Source organism: Micropterus salmoides, unplaced genomic scaffold, assembly GCF_014851395.1.
Source record: "Micropterus salmoides isolate LMB-PRFRI ecotype aquatic unplaced genomic scaffold, ASM1485139v1 Ms_hic_scaffold_6, whole genome shotgun sequence".
Lineage (NCBI taxonomy): Eukaryota > Metazoa > Chordata > Actinopteri > Centrarchiformes > Centrarchidae > Micropterus > Micropterus salmoides.
This window is the reverse complement of record NW_024044348.1, coordinates 16,045,577-16,072,474: the sequence shown is the minus strand read 5'-3', so window position 1 is coordinate 16,072,474 and position 26,898 is coordinate 16,045,577. Positions and strand designations below refer to the sequence as shown.

General features: G+C 40.5%; 1 protein-coding gene across 9 annotated transcripts in view; it reads right to left on the bottom strand.

Annotated features, from left to right (window-relative positions):
* Positions 1–210: 210 nt before the first annotated feature.
* Positions 211–26,898, bottom strand: part of lmo7b (LIM domain 7b) — a 30,458-nt gene continuing 3,770 nt past the window's right edge. For 3 of the 9 annotated variants that reach the window (XM_038701206.1, XM_038701207.1, XM_038701208.1), the window contains exons 4-31: positions 26,379–26,448; positions 23,448–23,554; positions 22,822–22,852; positions 19,746–19,859; positions 19,504–19,669; positions 18,592–18,745; positions 15,357–15,416; positions 14,488–14,656; positions 13,842–13,987; positions 13,450–13,633; positions 12,776–13,306; positions 10,905–11,165; positions 9,869–9,983; positions 8,907–9,068; positions 8,585–8,760; positions 8,397–8,460; positions 8,249–8,308; positions 6,820–6,845; positions 6,551–6,658; positions 6,328–6,417; positions 5,867–6,054; positions 5,600–5,644; positions 5,213–5,265; positions 4,961–5,132; positions 4,661–4,846; positions 4,444–4,552; positions 1,683–1,785; positions 211–1,426 (exon numbers count right to left, since the gene is read on the bottom strand). In XM_038701206.1, the coding sequence (XP_038557134.1) occupies positions 1,404–1,426; positions 1,683–1,785; positions 4,444–4,552; positions 4,661–4,846; positions 4,961–5,132; positions 5,213–5,265; positions 5,600–5,644; positions 5,867–6,054; positions 6,328–6,417; positions 6,551–6,658; positions 6,820–6,845; positions 8,249–8,308; positions 8,397–8,460; positions 8,585–8,760; positions 8,907–9,068; positions 9,869–9,983; positions 10,905–11,165; positions 12,776–13,306; positions 13,450–13,633; positions 13,842–13,987; positions 14,488–14,656; positions 15,357–15,416; positions 18,592–18,745; positions 19,504–19,669; positions 19,746–19,859; positions 22,822–22,852; positions 23,448–23,554; positions 26,379–26,448 (3,673 nt within the window). In that variant the 3' untranslated portion in view covers positions 211–1,403. The remainder of the gene's footprint in view (positions 1,427–1,682; positions 1,786–4,443; positions 4,553–4,660; positions 4,847–4,960; positions 5,133–5,212; positions 5,266–5,599; positions 5,645–5,866; positions 6,055–6,327; positions 6,418–6,550; positions 6,659–6,819; positions 6,846–8,248; positions 8,309–8,396; positions 8,461–8,584; positions 8,761–8,906; positions 9,069–9,868; positions 9,984–10,904; positions 11,166–12,775; positions 13,307–13,449; positions 13,634–13,841; positions 13,988–14,487; positions 14,657–15,356; positions 15,417–18,591; positions 18,746–19,503; positions 19,670–19,745; positions 19,860–22,821; positions 22,853–23,447; positions 23,555–26,378; positions 26,449–26,898) is intronic. The other 6 variants (XM_038701209.1, XM_038701210.1, XM_038701212.1 and 3 more) reach the window with 6 other exon arrangements.

Here is a 26,898-nt window from a genome sequence, read left to right as displayed (position 1 = left end):
AAGAATTACAAGACAGATATTCTACCGGAATATTTCACAATAAAACGCTCTTTACTTAAACAAACACTACGTCACTATAGCAGAGGCGTAGTAAAACACAGTAAATCATTAAACTCAATAAAACAGTACACAGTAAAACAAAGAGGAATCTTCATAAAAAAAATAAAATGTACACACACACACACACACACACACACACACACACACAGATTTCAAAAAAGAAATTTATTGGTGCTGGGGTTCACTGGCACAGATAAGAAATCATAACAGAATTAAATACCTCCATTTCAATTTGAGGTGTATTTTTTAAACTTACCAGATAAACCAGAATACCAAAATACATACATACTGATTAACTTCACGGGTGGACTTACAGTTCATTACCCACATACCTTACTACACAAGAGCAAACAAGCACAGCATTTAGTCCAATTTTAGTTCCAAGAAATGTTGATACACAGATGAAATGTTGCATTACACAACAGACTAGAAGATTAACAAAAAGTTGTAGTCTTTCACAGCATAAAGCATCTCATGTAGAATGTGCTGCATCTTTGTAGTGGCGGTTAATTCTTGCATAGTAAGTGGATTCCCTATAACTAGATGCCATTGGAATCCGCTAAAGTTACACAAGTACACACTGGCAAGCACTTGTATTTTTGTTTCAGTGTCAAAATATCAAAAATACAAGTCATTTTGTACACAAAGGATTTAACAAGGCATCACTGCTCAAATTGTTTGATCTCAAATAATTTGGGCATATTCAAATAATGTCATTTCTACCTCCAGTCTTACATTTAAATTTCTCTTTTACTATGAGACCAATGATGCCACCGTGTGGTATAAACATGAATAACAAATAAAACCCTTCCGATTATGTTCAGTGCACTTTATTTTGAAAAAACATTTCAGTTAAGATGCCCATTTTCACATGATTTCTCCCAAAGTGCACTTGGTGAGATTACAACAGAACAGAAAAGTGCTTCAGTACAACTTAACATGCGTCTCCATAGTTCAGTTACATTGACAAGAAATATGAAACAAAGAGCAACACCAAAATTAAGATAAAAGCACCAATAATTCTCATCATTACTTTATTTCATATATTAAATTGAAATTTTCTTGGAAACAAATCAGCAGGAAAAAAAGGACAGAAACTCATATTTGATTAAAAAAAAAAAAAAAAAAAGCCATCAAGAGTCTACGTTACCTATAGATCTACAAATTGTCAAAATTTTTAATCAAATCATAGAGTTAACAGTTTTACCAACAACTACTGTAGGACACAACAGTCATGGCTTGGCTGTGTGGATGATGTTTCCACAGTGTTTTTCTAGTTTTATCCAACAGGAAGTCCCCGTGATTCAGCTGCTTACTCTGTAATCTGGAGTACGGCATGTTGGTCACATGGGGGGGGCACCAGAGGCTAAAATGTTAACAAACAAGTACATCTGGTTTAAGTATGTGATTAGGATTCATTCTTCATTTTTCACTGCAAGGACATATGCTATAAAAGAGCACTTATACTGATTCAGAAAGAGTCCGAGCAGGAAAAAAAAAAAAAAAAAAAACACAAACTGGAAAGGCTAGTGACATCAGGTACAGAAACTGAGAAAATTACCTCAACTAGTTGTGTTTGATACATATCACACCTCTCAAGGACGACAATGACTAATACTCACACTTGAGTTGGAAATAGCAGGGCTCACAGTAGGGCTTCCTTTTTCGGATTTGAACCTGGACTCCAGTCTCAGTTCCTCCGAGACGTCGATGGCAGCCCACACACTGAGAGCAGGAGGGAGAAGCGAGAAAAGACTATTTAAAAGAAATCCAGCTGACCTGTAAAGTGGGCAGTGTGTCTAAATCACCAGATTGTCTGCCACCCAAGCACAAACAACTAAGCCTTGTTTTTGCATAAAACAAAAACACCCATGTGCGTCTGTAACTTATATGGAGCAGAGAGTTGCAGAAGTGAATCGACTTTTGCATCTACATGCTAAATAACCTGGGTCAACTACATCTGGGGGTCCTCTGCAAGTGAGATTTTCACAATAAGGATCTAAAAGCGAAGCAGGACAACGGGCTGGCTTCTTCCACTCAACCATCATATGTAGAAAACACGAGGCTGAGAGAGGAATAGCACACAGGACTACCACACCAGAGATGACCGCCAGGCGTCTTACACACTCTGGTTAGGAAAGACAGAAGCATCAAAAGGTGTCAGAAATGCTCTTACTAGCAGGTGCCTATAAAGCAGACTACAGATATGACACTCCTGCTGACCTTACTAAAAGGTGCGGTCACATTAGTCGTCGGTCTAATGAAATGTTCCCACAGAAAGCACCAAAAAAATGCTGTCACGGGTGTGACACAAGTCATACATATTGGGCTGAGTAATCATGGGTGTATGCAGTCCCTAGTCAAGTTTACATCCAAATGCAGCGCATATTTAAAACGAATATTGTGAAAATTCAAAATGATTTAACGTGTTTCCTGTCACTACCGGTTAATATTAGGGAGTTGGGCGCATGATGGGTGTAGCTGGTGGTGCTAATTCTTCAGTCAGGTGCCATTAAACCATTGCAGAAGAAGACAGTGTAAGGAGATGATGCAATTCAAGTTGCCATGTGGGAAAACATGATGGAAATTTATCCACGAGCGTGTATATCCATATTATTTCTCTATTATTTCTTTTGTATTAATTATATATTAGTTGAATTTTAAATTTCTCTGTACATGACTTTGTTCAACACCTGTCATTTATAAATACATTTGACTGACTTGATACAGTGGGGAGAACAAGTATTTGATACACTGCTGATTTTGCAGGTTTTCCTATTTACAAAGCATGTAGAGGTCTGTAATTTTTATCATAGGTACACTTCAACTGTGAGAGACAATCTAAAACAGAAATCCAGAAAAATCACATTGTATGATTTTTTAAATAATTAATTTGCATTTTATTGCATGACATAAGTATTTGATCACCTACCAACCCGTAAGAATTCCAGCTCTCACAGACCTGTTAGTTCCTGACCTGTTTTCCACTCATTACCTGTATTAACTGCACCTGTTTGAACTCGTTACCTGTATAAAAGACACCTGTACACACACTCAAACTGACTCCAACCTCTCCACAATGGCCAAGACCAGAGAGCTGTGTAAGGACATCAGGGATAAAATTGTAGACCTGAACAAGGCTGGGATGGGCTACAGGACAACAGGCAAGCAGCTTGGTGAGAAGGCAACAACTGTTCGCGCAATTATTAGAAAATGGAAGAAGTTCAAGATGACGGTCAATCTCCCTCGGTCTGGGGCTCCATGCAAGATCTCACCTCATGGGGCATCAATGATCATGAGGAAGGTAAGGGATCAGCCCAGAACCACACGGCAGGAACTGGTCAATGACCTGAAGAGAGCTGGGACCACAGTCTCAAAGAAAACCATTAGTAACACTACGCAGTCATGGATTAAAATCCTGCAGCGCATGCAAGGTCCCCCTGCTCAGGCCAGGAGGAGGAATGGGCAACTAAGGAGTAAGAAGCATCTCAAGGTCCTGGAGTGGCCTAGCCAGTCTCCAGACCTGAAAGTCTGTATTGCCCAGTGACAGCCCCGAAACCTGAAGGATCTGGAGAAGGTCTGTATGGAGGAGTGGGCCAGCAGTCCCTGCTGCAGTGTGTGCAAACCTGGTCAAGAACTACAGGAAACGTCTGATCGCTAATTGCAAACAAAGGTTTCTGTACCAAATATTAAGTTCTGCTTTTTTGATGTATCAAATACTTATGTCATGCAATAAAATCCAAATTAATTATTTAAAAATCATACAATATGATTTTCTGGATTTTTGTTTTAGATTCTGTCTCTCTCACAGTTTAAGTGTACCTATGATAAAAGTTACAGACCTCTACATCCTTTGTAAGTAGGAAAACCTGCTAAATCAGCAGTGTATCAAATACTTGTTCTCCCCACTGTATGTTTAATGTCCACACGTTTTCCCCTGCTGCCATTTTTTATCTTAAGTGGAGCGGCATGATTCATTTGTTTATTTTTTTTAAATAGACTCTTCCACCTCCAGCCGAGTATAAAATGATAATTTTCCCCACCAAATTTTGGCCATTTCTCAGGGTTTGTTTTATGCACAAAATAAAAATGTGCTTAAAACCAGGAGAAAGGAAAAGCACTTTATGAGAAGCTGTGGTTTTCAGCATGGTAGTATAATTTTGTGCAAAACGAGGTGGCGGCACACTGCAAGAACAATTACTTCTCCATTTCCAAACACAACACATCACTGTTTCTATTGGCCAACCATGTGCACTCACACATCAAAGGTGAACTCTAAACTGCGAGAGTGACGGAGCTCATAACAGAACAGTAACCGCTTCCATAGATTTGCAGGGATTGGAGCTACTGTGACCGCACCTTAACCCAGTCATGACCTCTCACCTGGAAACAGGCGAGGTGGAAGCAGAGACTTAGGGCCTCTATGACCATGGCTGCCCCACTACCCAGGGCACGTTCACACACACAGCAAGTCCTCCTGCCACTGACCATCCTGGGGCAGCACATGTTAACAGTGTGAGGCCAAAATGTATCACAAGACATAGAAAATAACACAACATGCACAAGAGAGAGAGGCTCTATATTTGCGTGAATCGCGTACCCGCCCTGGTGAGAGTCCATGGATGTATTTCTCTGGGATAATATTGATCCAGTGCTGTAGCGGGAGGAGGAGTTCCTGCTTGGAGCACAGTAACCTGCCGCAGCTGAGTGTGGACGAGGGTAACTGAATGGAGTAGTTGAGGTTGGGGACTGACGCAAAGTATCCAGGTCATCTAGAGACTCATGCCTGCAGGGAAGACATCAAAGTTCAGAAAACTATATTAAGGAAGGTGAAAGGAGGACATTTCATAAGCAAAGGTTGTGAAACGAATAGAGTCCCACTTGGTATAAATAAACCCACCTCTTCAGAGGAACCCCAGCATAGATCGGTTCCTTGTAAAAGCTGCTGCTGCGCTGACGTATCCAGCTGTTGTCGGTCAGAAGCTGAGTCCTTTTCTTCATCTCCTCCAAAATCTGCTGCCTTTCATGCTCAACCTTAGACACAGATTGTCCTTTTCTTCTCCTCTCATCACCTGGACCAATCAAAGTTTGTGGGGTAAGCCAAGTACATCATCAGAACAGAGGGGGATATGACGACAGAGGGTAGACTAACCTCTAATCTGTTTGTGGGGGCCAGCTAATGCTGGGGTAGACAAGGATTTTGCCCTATGGGAAGAGGAAAATAGTCCACATTATTATACAATTTGTTGTCATCTTTTGGTTTTCGAGAAAAATATGGGGTTTTAGCATCTGAACTGCATGCTGATGTTGGCTTCAAATAACACCCACCTAACAAAAATAGTCAAATCATCTTGCTTTATGTTAGTTATTTAAAAAAAAAAATAATAATACTACACAATACCATGCTGTGGTTGCAGACCAACATACTACAAAGACATTTATGCCCAAAGCTACATATAAAATATTATATATGGTAACTAGGCCCAAGTCATACAGAGTGTTTTAAAACAAAGTGAAACTGAGCTAGTCTTGTTCTAACCTGTGTGTAGAAGACAGCTGAGCAAAGCCACAGGAGTCCTCAGCCCTGAGGTATAGCATGAAGGTGCAGCACAAGCAGCAGGAAGCACAGCAGATTCAGCAGCAGTGTAGAAAATATTGAGTCAAAAAAAATCATGTCATGTTGGGAAAAAAAATAAAATAAAAAAACAAAAATGCTAAATGTCTCTAACCTTGCTTTCAATAGTAAGCACTATATGTAACACTGTTAAACTCAGCAAAGATGGAAAAGAGTTGCAATGTTATTTACCAGGCCTGTTCAGAAATCTTGTCATTCTGCACTCCTTGTGCATTACTTTCAGATTTTAGTCCCACTTCCTTAAGCTCATCTCTGTCAGGTCTCTGCTCCTTTGCTCTAGTTTTGTTAATCAATCCATTCACATGGAACCGGGTACTGGCAGGGCCCTCACCACCATTGGTCAGCACAGAGGTGTTCTGCTTCAAATATGAAAAAAAAAGACATGAGCCATATTTCTACTGAAACAATCTAGAGCAATGAAATTTATGGACCAGTGACCCTCAAATGGTTACAATGGGATTCCTAAAAGGAAAGAGAAAAAAAAAAATGGAAATCTTTAGCCAGAAAGAGTGCATCTAATTAGCAGTAAAGGTGGGGGTAGCAGGTTGTATTTGTTCCTGTCAGCACAGTAATCACAGATCTGTCAGAGGTACTGATAAATATAAGGGCCCTGGAAGGGCACACAACATTACCACTGACTTCCTGCATAACTCCCCCACCGCATCTTGTTGTGCCCTCTGCCACTCTGCCTCCAGCCTCTCCTGATCCCGCTGGTATTGCTCCTGAAAAACAAAAAGACACACACACACACACACACACACACGTTGCTTTAAACTTCAGATGAAGGTTATAATTAACAAGAAGCGTTAACCTCCTTAATGCTGTGCAGATCTGTGCTGAGAAAATAGTCTTCACCTGTAGGAGGCGCTCTTGTTCTTCCTGCCACTTCTCCTGCCGCCTTCGATCCTCCTCACGGTCCCACGACCAGCTGGATGAGGAGGGGCTGAGGGATGGCACCTGGAGCTGGTGACGCACAAACAGAAGGTGGTAGGCTCAAGCATGATCACAGTGCAGTGTACAAATTACACACACACACACACACACACACACACACACACACACACACCCCACCCCCTTATGTCTGAACATGCATACAAACATCCTTTGATCAAGTGGCAACTTACATCAGATATTGCAGATTCTGAACCTCCTGTTTGAAAAGATAACACGTCAGCAAATATCTCAGAAAGATGATCAAGATGTGTGTTATATCATATAGGTCACACATACACCACGCAAAGGCTGGGGACACAGTAGAAGACTCATGCATTTTGTCTTTTTGTGCGTCTTTCACTGGTTTCACACTTGATAACTTTGTTTATCCTACTCCTCTTTTGCAGCACCACGTAGCACAAGAACTTCAGGTTTAACTATAGCCAGAAGCCAAATAAAAACATGCACTGTACAGTTTGCACTGACTCCAAAGCTGGAGGTTAGCTGGCCACTTTGTAGCAAACAACACTCAAGCATATAGCCCTTCTAGAGGTGCTAGTGGCTACAGTGTTCACTGAAGACCAAAATACAAAAAGTTGGACAAAAGCACGCAATTATAATCATGCATTTGTAGAAGTTTACCTGGCTCAAATATCTGGTGATAACTATCAGACGTCTGGTGGCTCAGATGTCTGAGTATGAGAGCACTGTAGACCTCTCATGCGGCAAAATTCTCTTGGTCCTGACCAAGGATCAGGATGTCAGTAACAAGTCTGAATGTAAATCAACACACTAATCTGCTAATGTCTCCCCAGCCTAAAGATACTGCACGCAAATACTGAAAAAGAAACCATTAAGCAAATACTTAAGCATGCCATAGTAAATAAAAAATATATATAAATTTAAAAAAAAAGTATCCAAACGTGACAAGACAAATCTGTGTTCATTTGCTGATGATCCACTACAACTGATTTTTTTACGTCAGCATGTTGCTCACATACACACCACACATAGTACAAGCATTTACCACACAAGTAAACCCATGAGCTGAATCCTGCAGAGCCTGAAGAGTGATGCCATTGTAGCACGACACGTCAGATTCATTAACAAGCACAAAGGATAGTGTTACAAATCGGTCATTGTGAAAAAAGAATGAGAAAGTCGGCAATTAAAAACTGACAACCCATTAACACAAAGAACGTGGAAAACTTCAGCAAAAGAAGAATCTGTTGCACACTGCACACGGTATATTCTTGACATGATCAGTGCTGTCAGCTCTGTGGTTGCTAGGTAAAGTTGTGCCAAGCCAAGCACCGTTTCTTGCCTCCAGTTTGCAAAAACCATAAATGGCTTTTTGATGGAGAACCATAGCTAACATTCATTTACAGAAATGTTACAGTTTTAATAGTTGAAGTTAGGCTGCTTTGATTAAAATACTGTTAAGTTCTCATCACTGTATCTTCTGATTCCTTTTAATTAGCAGTACCCTACTTAAAAAAAAACAAAAACACACAAATTGTGCACTTTATTTGCTTTTAATGATTAACCATCAATTAATCAAGCCAAGCACCAGCCACCAAAGCTGCTACACACAAGTCTAACGTCAACCTGGAATTTTACCTTTGTGTTTGAAAAATTCAGCCCTCCTTGTCTGATTTTTCTTAATAATATTATTATTATCTACATGAAGAGGAAGGACGCATGAGGTGAGAAATTACATTTTGATTTGTAAAGTTATTGCTATTAAACACTTCATGCCTCTTATTACCTTTACTTCTGGCTGTCCTGTGGTTGTCAGCAAGCGCTCCAGGCATGACTTTACCTTGTACAACCTGGGCAGGTGAGAGAACACCAAGATTCACCTCATGAGCACCGCTAATTAAGCTGCGCTCTCAGAAGCAGCTTTCTGCATTTCATTTTTGAACTGAAGCGATTACTGGCTAAAACACTGCTCACATTGTCTGTCTGCCCATTGAATTTGGACACATTTCTGACTGTGGTTTCTGTAGAGGGACCACTGTTGGCATGGTGATCAGCGCAACCTATCAGAACGGGCACTGCGGCAGTCAGATTGAGGGTCATCCTGCTCTGGCCTGGCTGGTTGTGCTGAATCCCCTCACTGGTGCTCCAATCTAATGAAAACAACCAGTCATCAAAACTAAGACCACACTGCAAACCAGAGATTGTGACCACTGGTTAGAAGTTAGAGGTTCAATTATCACAAATAATTGTAGTAAAAGACATGAAATAGGACATGTTTTTTTTTGACTCATCTCACCCTTGTTGCCATAGCGCCGAATGTCCATGGTCAGACTGCCGGTTTGAAGGGAAGATGTAATTTTATCCTTCCACTGGCTGTAGTTCATGTGTGCCACCGCTACTCCATTAACCGCCACAATCTCATCGTCCACACGCAGCTGGCAAAGCTCTGCTGGACTGCCTGAGGAAGGAGGAAATGGCGTCAGAAAAATGAAAAAAGGTGAGAATGAGGCAAGCAAAACCTTTTTTTTTTTTAAAAAGGTATCCGCTTGAGAAATGATTCGTTTAGCACAAATTGAGAAACAAACTGATGGAACAGCAACCTTGTCATCAAGTTCACAAGTAGGCCAGTAAGCCAAAACTATATAGCAGCGGGTAAGTGACACCTCCTCTCACATCTTATTAAATATTCAGTTCAGTTTTAAATCACTGGCTACATTTTCTAGGTTGTTTTGTTGTTCGTGCACTAACTAAGTTAGCTCTGCATGTACAGTAAACACACAAGCGAAACAGTAAAACCTCACACCCCAGCGACCATTTCACTGTTTGAGAGTGCCGTTATTATGATCTGTTTGGATGATCAAAATCTATAAAGACATCTATTTTTTTAGCATAAAAAAAAAAGCATCTTTACGAATTTTCAGATAAAGGAGAAGCTGCTTTGTCTTCACAAATTGCCTCAGTAACATAATTTGTTGTGTTTTGGTTGTGACAATTTGTCTAAACTATCTGTGCTGAGGTCTGTCAATTTCTAGAATTACTGTTCTGTTTCTAAGTGCAGGATTGTGGAACAAATTTCATCTTTGAGAAGCAAAAAAACAACAGCACTGTCAGCACAACATAGCACTGCCATACCTGTCAATTAATTGTCCTTGTTGCACAATACAAGGCTCAAAGCAAAGGCTTGTTTCTCAATACTATGTCAGTCTAACCATAAATGTGATGTTAGCAATCTAGAGTTAAATATAGCTGAAGTCTTACCAGGTTGAATGGATTTGACTGTCACCCCTGCGGAGCCCCAGCGAGTCTGGAAACCAAAGTCTAGTCTACTGCTGGGTTTAAGAGTAAGGCTCACTCTCATGTCACTGTGATCCACCTGAAACACACGTACACACACACACACACACACACACACACACACACAAAAAGTGACACCCTGTGATCCAATGTCTTGTGCTTCCTGGTGGAAACTAGAAACTTTAGAGGGCTGCTACACAAATATAGTAAGGGATACACAGAGGTACCACTATTATGGACAATGTAGTGCATTCATCACAGCAGCCAGGCAACAAATGTCATCTTTGTGAAATTTATAATGTCATAATTTAGTAGTGTTTGCTTGTCAGAGATGCTGATTCAATGCAACATTAATATTTGTGGCTTTAGTTAGTGGTGGTCCAGGACTATTTTGGAAGGTGTCTCTTCAGCCCCTATTTACTCAGATTAGGAGAACAGAATATTAAGAAAACCATCTCATATGTAGCGTCCAAAACGGAACATAATTAGCTTCAAAAATATGCTGGTAACTCAATGTATATGCACATATAAGGCGGTTTGGGAGCAATACTATTTAAAGGCCCTCCACACCTCCTCAGGTGTTTCCACTTACTCTGCTGATTAGATTGATTAGGTTGAAGTTGGGCAACGCTATGCCGAGAATTACACAAGGTCACCAAATCAATGTACCAAAAACAATGCTAGATAAAGGAGTTCAGTTGTCTCACCCTCATAAGTGCTGGAGAACTAACAGGACAATGAGGAAAATGTAAATAGACAATGGAGATTTTAACTTGTCAAAGCAGTAACACACACACACACACACACTGTTTATGTCTGTTCACCACATGAATTAAGTTTGACTTGCTAATCTAAGATATGAATGTTTTGTTCCTCACCATCTTTTACCAAGCTTTTAATAAGAACAATCATTAATTACAACTTATGTTTCGGTTACAAAAGTGCATCAATAAATACACACAGTACAAATGTGTGCTGAAAAATAATACATACAACATACCTTTGGGCGGTCAATGCTCGCATCAGAGGTGAAAGTCGAGCTTTTGTTGTGGTGGGCCTGCTGGTTTGAATAAGGTTGCGGCAGTAGCTGGGTTTGGGTGTAGGGCTGATGACAGCCATTGATCTGAAGTGAGGTCTGGCTGGAAAGAGTGCCACCTTTCACCTCCTCCCCCTGTTCTGTACCATTCTGCTTTGATTCGGGGAATGGAGAAAGGGATTCCTCTTTGTCACTTTTCAACAGCAGACCCTGGTTGTCGTCCACCTGGAGATGAACAAAAACAACATGCTCCCAGAAGGACAGTACAGATACATTTTATCCCTCCATTTATTCTGCAGTATCAGTGACTTTACTAATTGTACAGTTGCCCAACACCAACAAATGTTCGTGGAAATAAAAATGTGTGATCTTGTAGTGAGTTGACACTGTTCACAATGGTGCAGCAGGATTTATATTATTAATGAGGAAGACAATACAACAAAACAAAAGGTAACACAAGCACACTCACATTTAGTTCTCACACACACACACACACACACACACACACACACACACACACACAGGAAATGCTCTCATTAAATTGACTAGTTTGGGCCTATTTGGCCGATTAAACAAGTCCCTCGAGTGCCAAACGTCCATTAAGCCAGTCTAGACTGTAAAAAATTTGTGAGGTAACAGGTCAGTCTACTTCAAAACCTCCTATGCTTTTTGAACACATAGGCCTAGCTACTGTTTCTGTCATACCCACCACTGTAATCACCTGCTTTTTGACATCGTCTGGATTTCACAACTGGACACAGTTCAAGTTGAAACAGGATTTAAAGCCTGAAAACTGACCATGTTGGTAATATAAAATTCATCTCTCTCTCTCTCTCTCTCTCTCGCCCTGGGTGACACGATAACTTGTCACGATGACCATGGGCACTGTAGTTTATTTTGAGTTGTTCATGTTTACAATGTTGTGTTGAAGTAAATCCACATTGCCACGGTGAAAGTGAACGCATGAAAACAGCGAGGGGAATCGTCTATTATATATATAAAAATTAAAAAAAGTGTAAAAAGTCATCAGTTCTAGGATGCTGTACCAGCTGATATTATTCTACTGCCATTGTTGTGTATGTTACTTTTATTTGGGAAAACATTCATTACTATGCTTTTTAAAGTTTGTTGTTTTTTTGTGGTAGGAGGGGTGGCAGTCATGCACCCATTACCTGCTTAAGTGCACACACACACACACACACACACACACACACACACGTATGATCATGCGATAATTTGTAAGAAGGATTTGTATTTTTCCTAAGAAATTAGCCATTTGTTTTGGTGTTAACTCATTCCCTCTGTGCTGTTTGCTCGTTGCATTTGCTGGAGTAAGTTAACTTTTTTTGTTGTTTCAGAGCTGGAATTGATAGGTTACTTTTGCAGTACTATAGGAGGACAGTGTTGGCGTGATAGTTTTTACTTTTTATTCCCAAAGAGAGAGAGAGAGAGAGGGGGGGGGGGGGTTCATGAGTCACAGCTCGCTATTAAACATAATGTGTAAAAAAGGTCAGCCATTGCTTGCTACCTTTGGTATGAATATAACAGAATTTATAGAAAAATGTGCTAAAAACTGCAGTGCAGTGCCCAGCTGTTTTAGGAAATTTTGTGTTTTTTAAAATATTAAACTGTTTTGAACAATGGTTTTGATCTTTTGGATCATGGACATTTTTTTTCCCCCAATAACAAAACATGTAACGCCAGACTTGTTCTTTAAGTCAATACCACGACAGGAAACAACAAAAGGGTAAAATAAAATTTAAAAAAGTAATCGTTTCCACTTTCATTCAATGAGCAACACTGCTATATTAGGGACAAACCGTGAACTAACTCACATTGCACAGCCTCGGCAGTGAAGACACCCTGAACTGCTTGGTCCCGAAGGGTCTGGCTGTGATTGCAGCAGAGAGACGGGATGAGCCCTCGGACCTCCGGTAACCACGAGGAAGGCTGGCTGAGCCAGACCACGACCCAGTTCTGGACAAGTACTTGTAGCCTGAAGCCTGCTGGCCTCTGCCTTGCTCCACAGCTGGTTTCCAAGAGGTCTTCTGGCTCTCTTCCTGGGACTTGTGGTTCTGGTGCTCCTCCAGAGCATCATCTCCTGCCTGATCAATGCAGAATGGAAGTTCCTTGTGACTTGACGTAGATGCAGTGGGATCACTGGTGGTGGCTGATTTTTTGGTCTCGTTTGGCTGTACAGTTGTGATCAGACTGGAGATTTGAGCTTTGACTTGGGTCTGGGAGCTGAAAGGGTAGTCCAGAGAAGGCGTGGCAACTCCTGCTCCATCTGAAGCCAGGGAAGCCAAGTGGGTCTCCTCACCCAAGATGTTCCCATCAGAGGCTGGCTTGACTCCAACTGATAATCCCTGAGAAGAAATGAGACTTTAGAGATTTGTCATTAATAGTGTACACTGTTATCGTTCACGTAGGCACCTTCACCACAAGGAATACTAAAGTAAAAACACAGCCAGGGGCATTCATTAAGGTCAGGGAGATAAACATAACTTACCTGAGAGTGGGCTGGGATATGTGGGCTAAGTGGAGTTGTGGGGCTGAAATGTGCCTCAGTGGCGTAGCTGCGGGCCAGTAAAGCTCGAGTACGTGGCCGGAGATCAGAGCTTGTTGATTTAGATGGAGGAGACGTGGAGTAAGGACGGGGGGCTGGATTATGCCTCCGTGGTGACTGCTGGTCTCTGGGGAATTGGAGTGTAAGGGAAGAGGAGCCAATGTTATAAAAAAAAAAAGAAGGGGGAGGATGTGGGTCATATTACATGAGTTTGCTGTGGCATCCTGAGCAGTTATCAAGCTAGGTCGGCAGCCTTTCAAACGCACTTTAAATAAAATGATTTGGGAGCAACAGGGTTTGGAAGATTTTGTGTTACATTTGTAACGGATGAGTACCTCTTTAGCAGTCCGCCTGCTTCATTCTTTTCAAAATTAGTCACAGCACCATTGATCATCTTGGTAATGACATGCTCTCTGTCTTGCGACTTCCTGCGGAGGTCAGACTTGGTACTCCTGCGACGGTTCTTCCACTTTGTCAAGTCCTGTAACAAATGCATTAACCAACAATGAGGTTGCTCATGTGCATACAACTACAATATCATAATCAATATTTTAAGACTCTTTTGACTGATTGCACTCTAGAAAACCATTTTGTTTATTTTGAAACCTAATTCTTTAGTAGCTGACAAAAACATTTAGTGGCATGACCATATTCAGGTGCAGTCTTGCCAACTGTCACCACGCAGTTCATTCAGTAGCTGTTCTGGAACATTTGATTATATCACACAATCTTCGTCAGAGGATGTTGTTTGCCCAATTGTTATGGAATTGTAGATGTTCAAATTCCCCCTTTTCTGACTCCAAACTCCTTAAAGTCCTCAGAAAACAGAAATGTGAACAGCTACAATTCCATTACAGCTGGGCAATCATGTGCTGAAGAACACAGAGCTTTAGAGCATATCACACTAATAGCTACTGAAGGGGCCCTGTAGTGAGATTATTTCGGCCACCTCTTTTTGTTGTAGGAATTTTCTAGACTTACATCCTGCCACTGAGCTTCACTGTCCTTGGGGGCAACGCTACACCTCCTTTTGTTTTCTTGATTCCACTCCTGTGCCATGCCAGCGTCCTGCCCCACGTCATAATTGGTGTTCCCATCAGGAACTTTACGCACAGGGTATACCATCGGAATGTCACTGAGTGATTTGCTCCTGGTTCAGACAGACAAAAGAGGCAAGACATGGAATAATGGATTTACAGAGCAAACAAAGATGGTATTTAAAACACTGCACATGCATCAAAGTGTCACTTGAGAACACCATGTAGCAAAACAAACATGATGAACAGTGTTGCAATGCAGCGCACAAAACATGCCGCACATGCAGACACGTACACACAAACTGCAGGCCAGAGTATTAACAGATGCAACATGGCACATTCTGCATCCAAACAACAAAATCCTTAGCCAAGTGCGAGCAGGGGAGTAGCACGCAAGTCAAGTAACACAGCAGTACAAATGGCAACAGATGTTGCTGTCTGGATAACACAACAGGCGTGACTTATAACAAGTAATATCACGGCTGCAGGCAACAGAGGATGTCAGATGTGACATTAAAATAACTTACAGCAGCATTTAGCAGGTGGTATATCAAAACTGTGACATGGTTTGATAGGAGAAACCAAGACTGTGATTACAAAACAATCCTGTAGTTTGTAATAAATACTGTCAAGTCCCTGCCCAGAAAATTAATAGCGGAAGGTATACCAAGTGCTCCATCTTTACGAAAAGGCAAATTACGTTTGCAGCATATTTTCGCTTGTAGGTAAGCTGAAGACAAACAAAAGCAGTTATGGTCAGAGCAGTCTCCCGCACCTTTGCTCCAATTTTATGCCCAAAACTTCAGGACTTACCAAATCCAACCAGGGTTGACCTGAACTGGTCTCTCAGGTCTGACCTGGATTTGATATGCTCTACAGAACCAAAGAAACAGACACGAAGATTGATGAACACCATTATGCATCTTAATATAAAAAAAGGGCACATGGCTTGACAGAAGAAACTAACATAGTAACAAAATGATGAAGACGATTTTATTTGACAGATACAACACATATGGCATCCTTGCAACAGCTGTAATACAAACCTACCACACACAAAGACGACCTTGGCAGACAGAGTGTGTTTAATGCACAAATTCACATGCTGCACAATGTTTTAGCCAATTTTATTGACCCACTATGACACTTGACTTTCTGTGTGAATATGGCTTTGGTGTGGGAAAAATAAACTGGAAAACATTAGTGCTGGCACAAAAAGGTGTCATAAATAACATGATTCTGTTATGGCTATCAAAGTATGAAACACATGAGTCATCTGTTTAATCATTATGAGCTAATGAGTCACTCAGCATGGCGCTGTTAAAAAGTCCTCACATCATCAGCACTATAAAAAAAAGGTGCCAGAGTAAATGCCAGATAATACAACATGCAGTAGTTCAGAAAACATTACACAGTACAAATTCAAAGCACATTCCATTTTCCTGATAACTTCATAAAACATGTATTTGATAAAGAGCAACATTTGCATATTATACAACCACAATTATGTAGTTCGGTGATGATTAGAGATTTGTAAATGCAAAAATAACAGGTGCACTTTGCCACCGTGTTACACTGCGAAATAATGTGCAGGAAAGTGTGTCAGGTCAGGGCTTGTGTCAGTCTGCACAGTGTGTGCCATTTGCGTGTTTGGGACTGCGTGTTAGGTTTGGATCTTCAGGACAGGAGTTAATGTTCAGGCTTGGGGAGAGTTTCTTAGAGATGCTTTTGAGGCTCTCCAGATGTGGCAGAGACGCATTGTACAGTAGCAGATGTCACAAGCCAGGAAAGGAAGTCAAAGTCAAACTCTTCCTCAGAAGAACCCAAAGCTTTATGGCTACAGTCAAAGAAAAGGAACAGAAGATGCATGAAATGAGTACACCATGTTTACCAGTAGACCCACAGACAACACAGGAAGTCATTTAAAAGGGGACAAATTGGACATATGCAAGCTGTTTGGTTCAGCAGTTTTAGCTTATGCCGTCTTTCTTGCAAACTAGCACTAGCTGTTGCTGTGCCTAGCAAACTAGGATTTAGTTTCCTGGTGTAGTTAAGCTGGATTTCTAAAAATATTTTTCTACTAGGACATTAAGCACATGCCATCATGTCATATAGCAGGGTTTTTCTTTAGCACCACACACAAAAAAGTACACCAAAGGAGATACAGTAAGTCAGACTCCAGCCTGCAAACCATAGGCAGTTTTTTGCTTCTTTAATGTTACCATGATTACTTGCCGGTCAAGCAACGCAATTTTGCACATCAAGCATACAGCAAAAAAGTACAGAATTGCATCCTCAGCTTTGGCTTGTATTAGTTTTGAGTAAATCTTTCACCGCCTTGCATCATAGGAGCAGTAAAAACAGCCAACAGACCTTAAGCATTGGATTTTACGATACCAGGGTCTTCTCTGGGAGCCGAGGTAGATAGTGCGCACACGCATCTCCTCTTCAGGTGTCCAATATCGAGGTAAGAAGCGGTCATAGTTGGGGTTGGTAGATGTCTGATGAAGGGTCTGCTGCACTCGCCGGAAATACAAGTCATCTAGGACAGGGTCTGCCTCAGTATAATCGTCTTCAGAGTCTTCCTCACACAGAGCACGCAGGAAAAGCTCTTCATCAAGGACACACTCAGCAGGAGACACAGTGAGGTGGGGTTGAGGAGAGAAAAGGGGATCTTCAATGCTGCAGCAAAGAGTGGTACACCCACATCTATGGTTTATTCACAGCTGATGGTGATGCTGCGTATAAAATAGTTACACCAAGTATCTCAAATGATCTCTGGCAGCACAACGCTGCTTCAAAATGTTAAAAGGCAGAAGTGTGACTGCTGATTAATGCATGGAGGCAAATTCACTGTTGTTTGAGGATAAGGTTAGTGTTACACAACGCTTTTCAATTTCCAAGCAGCGGAGTTGTACTGTGGGTACAGTGGCAGAGTAGTAAGAGAGCCAAGCGAAATCCATACATCTTTACACACCAGCTCCATGCTGAATTGAGAAGTAGGATGAGAGCAGAGATTACTGCCAACACCTTGGCCAACCCCCCCCCCCCCCCCCAAAAAAATAGTATATTGTCAACTACTTCTGAAATAAGCTCTTAAAAGTTATTTGTTAAGCACTTATGTGACCTAGCAGCAATGATGGTCTGTTGGTACAATTGAAGTTCTGTTGCCATGTGGGCGCAGGGGGATGCTGGCCAAACTGACCACCCTGGTGATCTGCCACCAAGTGTAGTGCTCACCCTGACAGTCTTCAGATTTATGTTACCATGGTGACTAGAGGCTAATTGAAGTCATTGGCATGAAGAAACTTGCCCAGAAGAGGCCTATTGGTCAGACAGAATGAGAATGAACAGTTTAAGTTTATAAACACTAATTTAAATACATTTTTGCAATATTTGTTGTTTTTAAAAATAAAAGACACTGACAACATCCAAGCTCAAAAATACCCTTTAAAAGTAATAATAAAAATTTCAAACTAACTTCCTAGCCCAAATTATTACTACAAAAAAGGTCCTTCTTAAAAGGAACTCCTGTTGACAAGGATGAGGACTTTGCTGCTGTCTTGCTGACTTAGCCACTCAGTCTACTTTGACAAAGTAGTAGTAAAAGAAACTCCAAACTGTCTCACAGCAGATCAGTCCTTAACTTATTTGAAAACTGAAATTTGTATAAATTGAGATTCAACCACGAACAATCCATGTTATTATATTAATGACAGATATTACTGAACACACTTCAACATTTTTTGCCTCATACAATGCTGGAAGACCACTGGTTCCCTCTTACAGTATGTTATTGTTGTCAGTATGCCACTTACTGGATTCAATAAATTGGAAAAATTAGGGTATATTCAAGCTGTTCATATGTATACTGTATGTGCGCATATACAAATAAAAACAGGAAGGAAAATGTTAACCTCAACTGGGGAATTGAATGTTAAAGAAAATAACAAAATCAACTGCAGACAGTCCTTTAGCAGCTGTAGATAAGTGAGTTAGCAGCAGCAACTGAATTCTCTGTGTACAGCAGCCAACACATTTGGAGTACCTGGGAAGTGGACTAGCGCAGCCCTGTCCATTCTCGTTCTGGCCTTGTTTTCTCCGTAGGAGTGGCGGTGGGATATAACCTTTGTTTTGCTGGGTTGGGGGCTGCATGCTCTCCATCTTGAACACCTGCTCAGCTTCCGCGTCACTTCCACAACCTTGAGATCGCACAAACATGTGGAAAAGGAGCAACAGAAAACATAAGTTTGGAGAACAAGGAGGGGAAACATAAGCTAAAAGCCAAAAGCACATTATGATTAAAATAAAAGTCTAAATATCAGAACATAACAGAGAAGAACCTTTAGTGGGTGTCTTCACACAGCCGAGCCTCGAGCGAGTACTGTGCCAATTACTTTACCCTCTCCCATCACACCCACTTTTATCACCAATGTGTAGAACTTGCCACAATCCATCACTGACGTGCACCAATACCAAGCACGCCAGAGTGCAGATAATGACACATCATTCAGAAAGACGTTGATATAACAAAATGATGCTGATGAAGCGTCATGACATCGTTACATATGGAATCCTCAATTTATATTTTTTGGTAAATACATCCGTTTTCGCATGCTCTTTTGCAGACTGACAGCAGCAGGCAGATCTCTTCAGGAAAAACATATTTGTGCAACAGTTGCAACAGCAGTTTGTGCAAGTTAACCTTGCTCATATTGATTCCATGCAACAACAACAAAAAAAAAACCCTAACAAAAACTCAAACTGCATCAAAATAATTTCAAAGCAAATAGATAAAATGCGTCACTATTAATCAGAGTTTGATTTCCAAGTGATTAAGTTAAGCAAATTGCAGTGCATTAACTTGACAGTCGCCATCTTTTACACCAAAACAAAAAGGAGTTCACACTTCAGGTGGTGTGGTGTGCATATGTTTTTAACTAGGAGGTTGCAAACGTACCTTCACTGTTTGAGCGGAGGGCTCGGGAGTCCAGAGAATCCATGCTGTGCCCCGTGTTTGCCATCTTATAGCTCGGTCCCCTGCTCTGACATTCGTCCCTCTCTGGGTAGCAGCCCTCCCCGTAATTGCTGTCTTTCACGCACACATTACTGCCCTCATCTAGAGACTGGATTTAGAAGGCAGGGTTAACGCAGATAAAAATAAATTAACAACTGTGTCAAAAGCCAAAAAGAGCCACTTACCTTTGACAAGGCCAACCCTAACAGTCCTTCAAAGGCCTTGAAGTTAAGCAGAGGACCACTGTAGAATGTGTCCAGGTGAGCCTTGCGACCCAACCAGTAGATTGTGATCAGAACCTGTCAAAGAGTGGACAAAGACTTGTACGGAGCACACAAATCTGACCACAGCATTCTAGAAATGTGGTGCTTTAAGCTAAATTCTAATATCTAATATCAGCTTGCTAATAATGACAATGATGACATTAAACAGGTATAATGTTCACCATCTTAGTTTAGCGTTTTAGCATGCTAACATTTGCTGATTAGTACTGATCATAAGCTGAGGTTGATGGGAATGTCATTTGTTCTACTGGTATTTGATAATTTGGTATTGGACCAATTACAATTTGGACCACATGATGGTGCTAGATGAAAATTCAGGATTATAATTCATGCTGAAGCTAAAATGTTTGTACCAAATTTCATTGTTGAGAAGTATCATTCAAAACCACAAATGTCAACCTCATGGTGGCGCTAGAGGAAAAGTCATGGAATTACCAAATTCATTAGGGTAAATTCTCTGGGTCCTTTAAAATCTGTACCAAATTTTGCACTAGTCCATCCAGATGTTCTGGCGATTTAGTCTGGACTCCAGTGGTGAACTGAATGACCGTCAGTGCCATCCCTAATGCCATGCTGCTGAGCATTTCTAAACACACAAATCAGTAATTTGTTTTTCCTTTCTATACTTCAGCATACGATGCACTGTCCTCACAGCATCGGCTACAAGAAACACTGGTGAGGCGAGGCACATGGCCTTCACAAAACAGATTAAAACACCGATTCCGAATACTGATGACAGTTAGACACACAACTGAAAAGCATTAGTAATTTCAGTGAGTAAAGTCCTGTGAAATATGGTCCTCTTCCTTGCATTTAGTGTTTCAATATTTCTGCAAGCAAAGCGTTTGACACATTTTATTGCTCATTTGCCTTTAGGCAAAGGATATTTTTTGACAGGCTGCCTTTCTCCCTGGCAGAGCAGCAGCTTGTGTTGTTAAGGGATGTCCACCATACTATGTGTCAGAATTTCTCTATCTGTAACTTAACAAAGTCATCAGAGCTGCCAGCAGACTGAAAGAAAATCCATGTAGGGCCTTGAGAGATGATTGAACTGACTGACTAAATATTTTATAGCACAAAGCTAGTCAGATGAAAAAGAGGAGAATTTTGAGTGGCAATAAATGCGTCTGTATAGATCCACCATTACGCCTAATCAGTGTCTGTAGCGAGTACCTTACCGGTCAATAAAATGCATTCGCTGAATGAAGAAATGATCTCCAAGTTCCAGCCATCAGTGTCATTGTAGGGTGGAAATATAAGGTTTATTAAGGGTTTCTTTTTGATTTTTCTGCACAAATGATGTACAGAGACCCACTGTAATATGCAGTTTTCCATTAATAGGCAATTCTGTTGGCTATTTAAGCATGTTCGAGCCATTACAGCTAAAATTGTTGTCTCCACTCCCCCCCCCCCCCCCATTTGTACAACCAGCTTAGAGTAAACCAGCGTTAAGGTCTTGTGTCAAGTCTTAAGCACAAGGACAGGATGTGTTCATTATTCTCTAATAGCTTTCCACCTACCTCATGTCAAGGAAATCATTACGCTGCATGCAACAGATCAGGTAAATCCTATTTTATGGTTTCATTTGCCGTGAATGATTATATTTATATAAAATTATTTAGCAACCCTTAAAAAAGAACAAAAAAAAAATAAAGAAAAATCACTCAAGTCCTGTCAATGACTAGACACACGAGTTGTGTTAAAAAAAAAAAAAAAACACACACACACACACCAACAACAACAACAAGCTCATGCTTTATATTTTAGGGATAAATAAAAAGATAGGTTGATTGTGGATTTTTCTATGGTTGAACACACTCCAGTCTCTCATACTTACAATTGCGGTGTATTAGATGTGTTAAGAGACTTTTGAGGCGATATACAGTATGCCTTATCTCATGCGAAAAGACATTTACACATGAATTGTTTTTGTTTTGCTGAAAACACCATTAACCAATTTCTTCTTTGTTTATTAGGAAGATCAAATTTAAGTCGCATTCTGGCATTTGCGGGCACTTCTACAGAACATAACTTGCATTTAAGTTAACTGTAAAATGAAGAAAACACAATAACTGCAATAATTGAGCAATACACTCCAAAAACAGAATTTCAATGTAATCCTTTTTGTTCATGTACATGTAAACATTATTCCTCATTGTATCACTACTATTTGTAAAAACAATGACACTCAGCTCTGTTTTGCTACTTTAAAAATGTACTGCATGAATAACTCTGCTTCAATTATTCATGTTTCTGGTTGGAGGCCAGCATGAAAACTTTCTATTTCATAGGACGCAAATTGACCCTAATTGGTTAATTTAAAAGAAAAATGCTTCACCCATTTCAAAGAAAGAGTGCTCTGACAAACTGCCTCATTACTGGGTCCAAGTTGTCAGCTATTGTGCCATTCAAATGAGGCTTCCCAGAGAACCAAACAACCCCATAATCTCTGAAACATGTAAAATATCAGCAGTGCAAACAAGTGTGCACATAGTACTCACACATTCCACACACAAACATTCACATACTGTACTTACTGCATTTGGAAAAGACAAGTTTACAGATAGAGTTTAAGGCACAGTGACAACACACAAGACTACATTTTGCTAGAGACTATCTGGGATTTAATGCCAGATTATTGGGATGAGCCCCAAACTCATATCAGCAAAACTACCCCCTTGACCATAATCACTCTGATTCTGGATGAGTCTTGATCTCATTGGGAGCTGGAACCTGTGCGCTACATTTATTAGTAACTGGAGTGAGAATTAGCATGCGACTACTCACTGACTATCTCCCATGTAGGTAAATTCAGTGGTAGTGTTATGATACATTTACTAGGTGAAGTGCAGCAAGACAGTTTCCTCAGGTTTTAAAACAAATTGGCCAAGAGAAGGAATCAGTAAAATATATGAATGATAGAAAAACTCAAACAATTTAGGCGGAGAATAAATGTAGTCTCTCTGGTCAAACTTACATTTTTGAGTCTTCTGTTGCTTTCATCTCGCCTAAAATAAAAAAGGAAAAACGGAAATAAGTATCTTTAAAAAAGAATGATGCACCTCAACTACCAATTTACAGTATGACGGCAGAGATAGAGCGCTGTTAAAGGGAAAAGAGACTACAGTGACATTTCTGGCAATCTCATTTGCAATGCTCTACTAATCAGCTACTTATCAAAATTTATAGAGAACAGGCCATCAACTCGAATAAAGCAGCAGCCTGTCAGGCAAAGCTCATACTTTTATAAATGCAAAGCAGCTGTACAGAGACTCACGCACAAATTACAGTATGAACCTTTTTTCAGCTCAGGTACTGCAGGATGAGTACTTTAGTGTGACACTGGGTGTAAATTACAATGTATTTGATCAACTGACAGTACATAATAGTATGAGTTTTAGGAGTGAACCACTCATACAAAAGGTTTTAAGGTTCCTAAACACATTCTAATAAACATGTGTCATATTAGTCAAGTGAATTGAACTTTACAAGTAAAGCCATGCTTCTCTATGCTGGCATGAGCACCTGTAGCTTTGGACAGTTGTACACATACAACACCAACCCTAACCTGGACGTGAAATTGCATCTCAAAGTCAAATGTACCTGAGTGTTGCACGAGTGGACAAGTCCTGCAGGTCTCCTGGATGAAACAGCTGTGACACATTCAGTCCCAGTTTGCTACAGGCTTTCAGGAATACACTCACATTATCCTAGAGATTCAAATTACAGAGACAGAAAAATAAGAGCATATAGAAAACTGGTAGAGGAGGAGGTTGTTCATACTGTTTTGGAGCAACTTGGCACAGGCGAGCTTGTTCTAACTTTACAGTTTGGTCTGATATCTAAAAGCGCCAACAATAAAGAGTACCATTAGGGCTGGGACCACTGATTTCAATTATGTTTTTAATTTATCATAATTATAGTGTCCAATGTTAATTACTTTGACAGTTTTGCACTTGAAAAAAATTCTAATCCGACAATGACATTTGTATAAATAACCGTTGTGACATGATACTTGACGTGCTTTTACTGCATTTATTAGAACCAAAAAAAGGTAACAAACCTTCTCATTTTTAGGTGGGGACCCTTTGCTGAAATGGAACACGTTGGCAACAGATTTTATCAGCTCTTTGCATGGTAATTGGAACTCAGATAATGATGTCACCTGGAAACATTAAACTCGCTCTGCTCGGTGCAGCCTGTAACATCATGCAAGTGAAAAAAAATAAGTCTGCTCAGTCTGCTCCCTCTTGCTCTGTTAGCGGCATAGCTAAATTTTCCCTAAATGACGAAATCTTACCAAAACAAATCAATACTTTAAGCAGTGAAATTGCAAAGAGCTGACAACAGGTTAATTTAGGTTCCATATTATTCAAAATCCTATTTTTCATGTCTTTTCAATCTTAAAATGTGCCCCTGCTGTGTCTAAAGACCCCCAAACCTTGCTATTTTTCTCCTGCTCAGTCTTTCAGTAAATGTGTGTTCAAGCATGCCATTTGAATTTCTCTTCCTTCTTGACATCACGGAGGGATAGGCGTAGCATAGGACCTCGTCGAGCCCTTCAGCGCAGTACTTGGACCAGCCAGCTGAAGACGTACAGAATAGAGATCCTAAGTCCCTCCCCTTCCGGTGGACCACCATAGGACCTTACTTCGGAAAAAATATGTACCATAGTCAATGGCAAGAGACAACTAATTTGACAAACGTGTGTAATTCAGAGCACAGTTTAAACAGGATCAAAAAATAAGATGCCTCTCGCCATTGACTACCGTACATATTTTTGGCCGAAACAAGGACCCATGGGCTGGAAGTGGAAGCGAGTGACTTAGGCTGTCTATACACCGCTCTCTGCCCCACCGTCCAACACACACTAATCAGTCATACCATCGCTGAGCTATAGAGCTGGAGGCTGTTCAGTGTGTCTCACAGAAAGTGCTATTACAGTTATGAAGGAAAGGTAAATTTTTTCTGGTTTTCCCTCGGATGTCCTCCAACTGGTCATTTACAGTGTTTCCTGGTGGACAGATAGCTTGTTGCAAGTGCTACAGTAGCTACTGCAAACTGTAGCGGTCATTATCAGCTAGCTCTGCCTGAACTGGGCGCTCCCAGCAGTCCAAAGCGTAACGTTAGAGGTGAAAACACCAAGCTTCCAGTCCAGTATGGGCAGAATCAGTTAATAGGACAGCATAGCTAAGTTAGCTGGAAGTTGGCCAATCAGAAGAAAGTGGGCTTTTAATAAGGAAGGCCTAAAACAGAGCGTTCATATAGAGGGTGAGTAGAAATGCTGAAGTATGTAAACACAGTCTAGTAGAAACCCCAAATAAAAAGTTCCTAATTATTAGTGTTTTTTTTTTACTATTGTCATTGTAAGTATGCAGCTACCTCTGAAAGTCACACACACACACAAAAAAAAAAAGATTAAAAGGAGTACTTTTAGGTGCACATTAAATGTAGGCTCCTTCACCAAGATAGGGAGGGTTAGTCACATAAGGTTTTGGCATTCTCTAGTGGCAATTCGACAAACTGCAGTATGCGAGTCCAAAATGATACACTGAAAGCATGCACTGTTTTTGGTGTGTAGGATTGGTGCCAATATAATCCACACAAAAGATGGACAGGCAACAAATCTTCGCCACCATTTGCACGAAATTTAGGTTTCTAGGAGAGGACGGGATAGTTCGCTCTGTCTGTAAGTTTAAATCCTCAGTTTTGCGAAACAAATAAAAAAAACCCTGATTTAGTAAGGTTTACCTGCCTAAATTAAAACATGCTTTCACTGGGCGGTAAATAGTTTTGAAAGTTCTGCCAACAGGATCAATATGAACACCTATTTTATGCTTTGGAAAATATCAGCTGTAATGCAAAGTATATTTAATTTGTAGTGAATAGGTTCAAACATGCAAAACGACCAGTATGGTCCTTTAGGCTGTCAAAATTATTGCTGATACTCTGCTGCATCTGCATCTTACACACCACCAGTAACACTCCAGCATCCACTGTCTGTTGATTTTTTGGCCCCTGACGGGAGGTTGCAATTGATCTTCCCCTGCCCTTGCTTTAGGCAGTTTTGGCAATTATACTTCACGTCTATGAAACAGCCTAAACAGCCTAAAGCCAAAATAAAAATCTGCATTTGCATTTATGCCCACTAAAAATAAAAAAAACTTTAGCAACTTTACATATTCAGCCAGCTCTCTGAAATGCAGTTTCAAGATCATTCACATTGTGGCAACACAGTCTCTCTTTGCCTTTAACAGGAAACCACACATTGTGTCAAAACTTCCTGGCTAGCAGATGCCTTATTGTGTTTCCTGCTTATAATGTAATTGGCTCATTCAACTATAGCATTTAAAATGTGGGTTTTAATTGGGTGTAATACAATTGTCTACAGGACTCAAATATTTACAGAGGTATTCTACATTGTTCAACGCTCAAGGGTAAAAGGGTCACCAATGTCTGTGCCACACAGCCAGGCTACATGCACACACACACACACACACACACTCTCTAAGAACTGTAAAATATAACACTCACAAGGCCAGCAATGGGGGTAGAAAGCCTGTTTACTCTCTTAATGATGCCAGGTTTCAACTTGTTGATCAAGCTATAAGTGAAAACAAAACAAAATCAGCAAAGAGCTCATTATTCCAGCTTTGTGATGCGCATATTTGAAAGCCAATATATATTCTGTATCATCAGGGTCTTATTCCACAAAAGAAGCTAAATTAATTTTAATTAATTTTAAAATAACTAATTATCCTGACTTTAACTTCTAATAAAGAAATTACATTAAAAAAAGAAACGCAACAACAAACAACTTGCTTGTAACTTGCTTATAAACCAGTTTTATTGCATCTTCGACAAAGAACCATGAGCTTTAAGCTAACTTCCTTTACTAGACTGCTGAGCGAACCTACTAGCTTAGAAGTGTTGCCCAGATGCCTCTCCTTTATAAAACTTACATAGCTGCTAGCTGATGTTATAACGTTATTTAGAGTGTGCTTTGGAAGAAAATAATACTTCTTACAGTCCCACGGAAAAGATAGTAATGAAA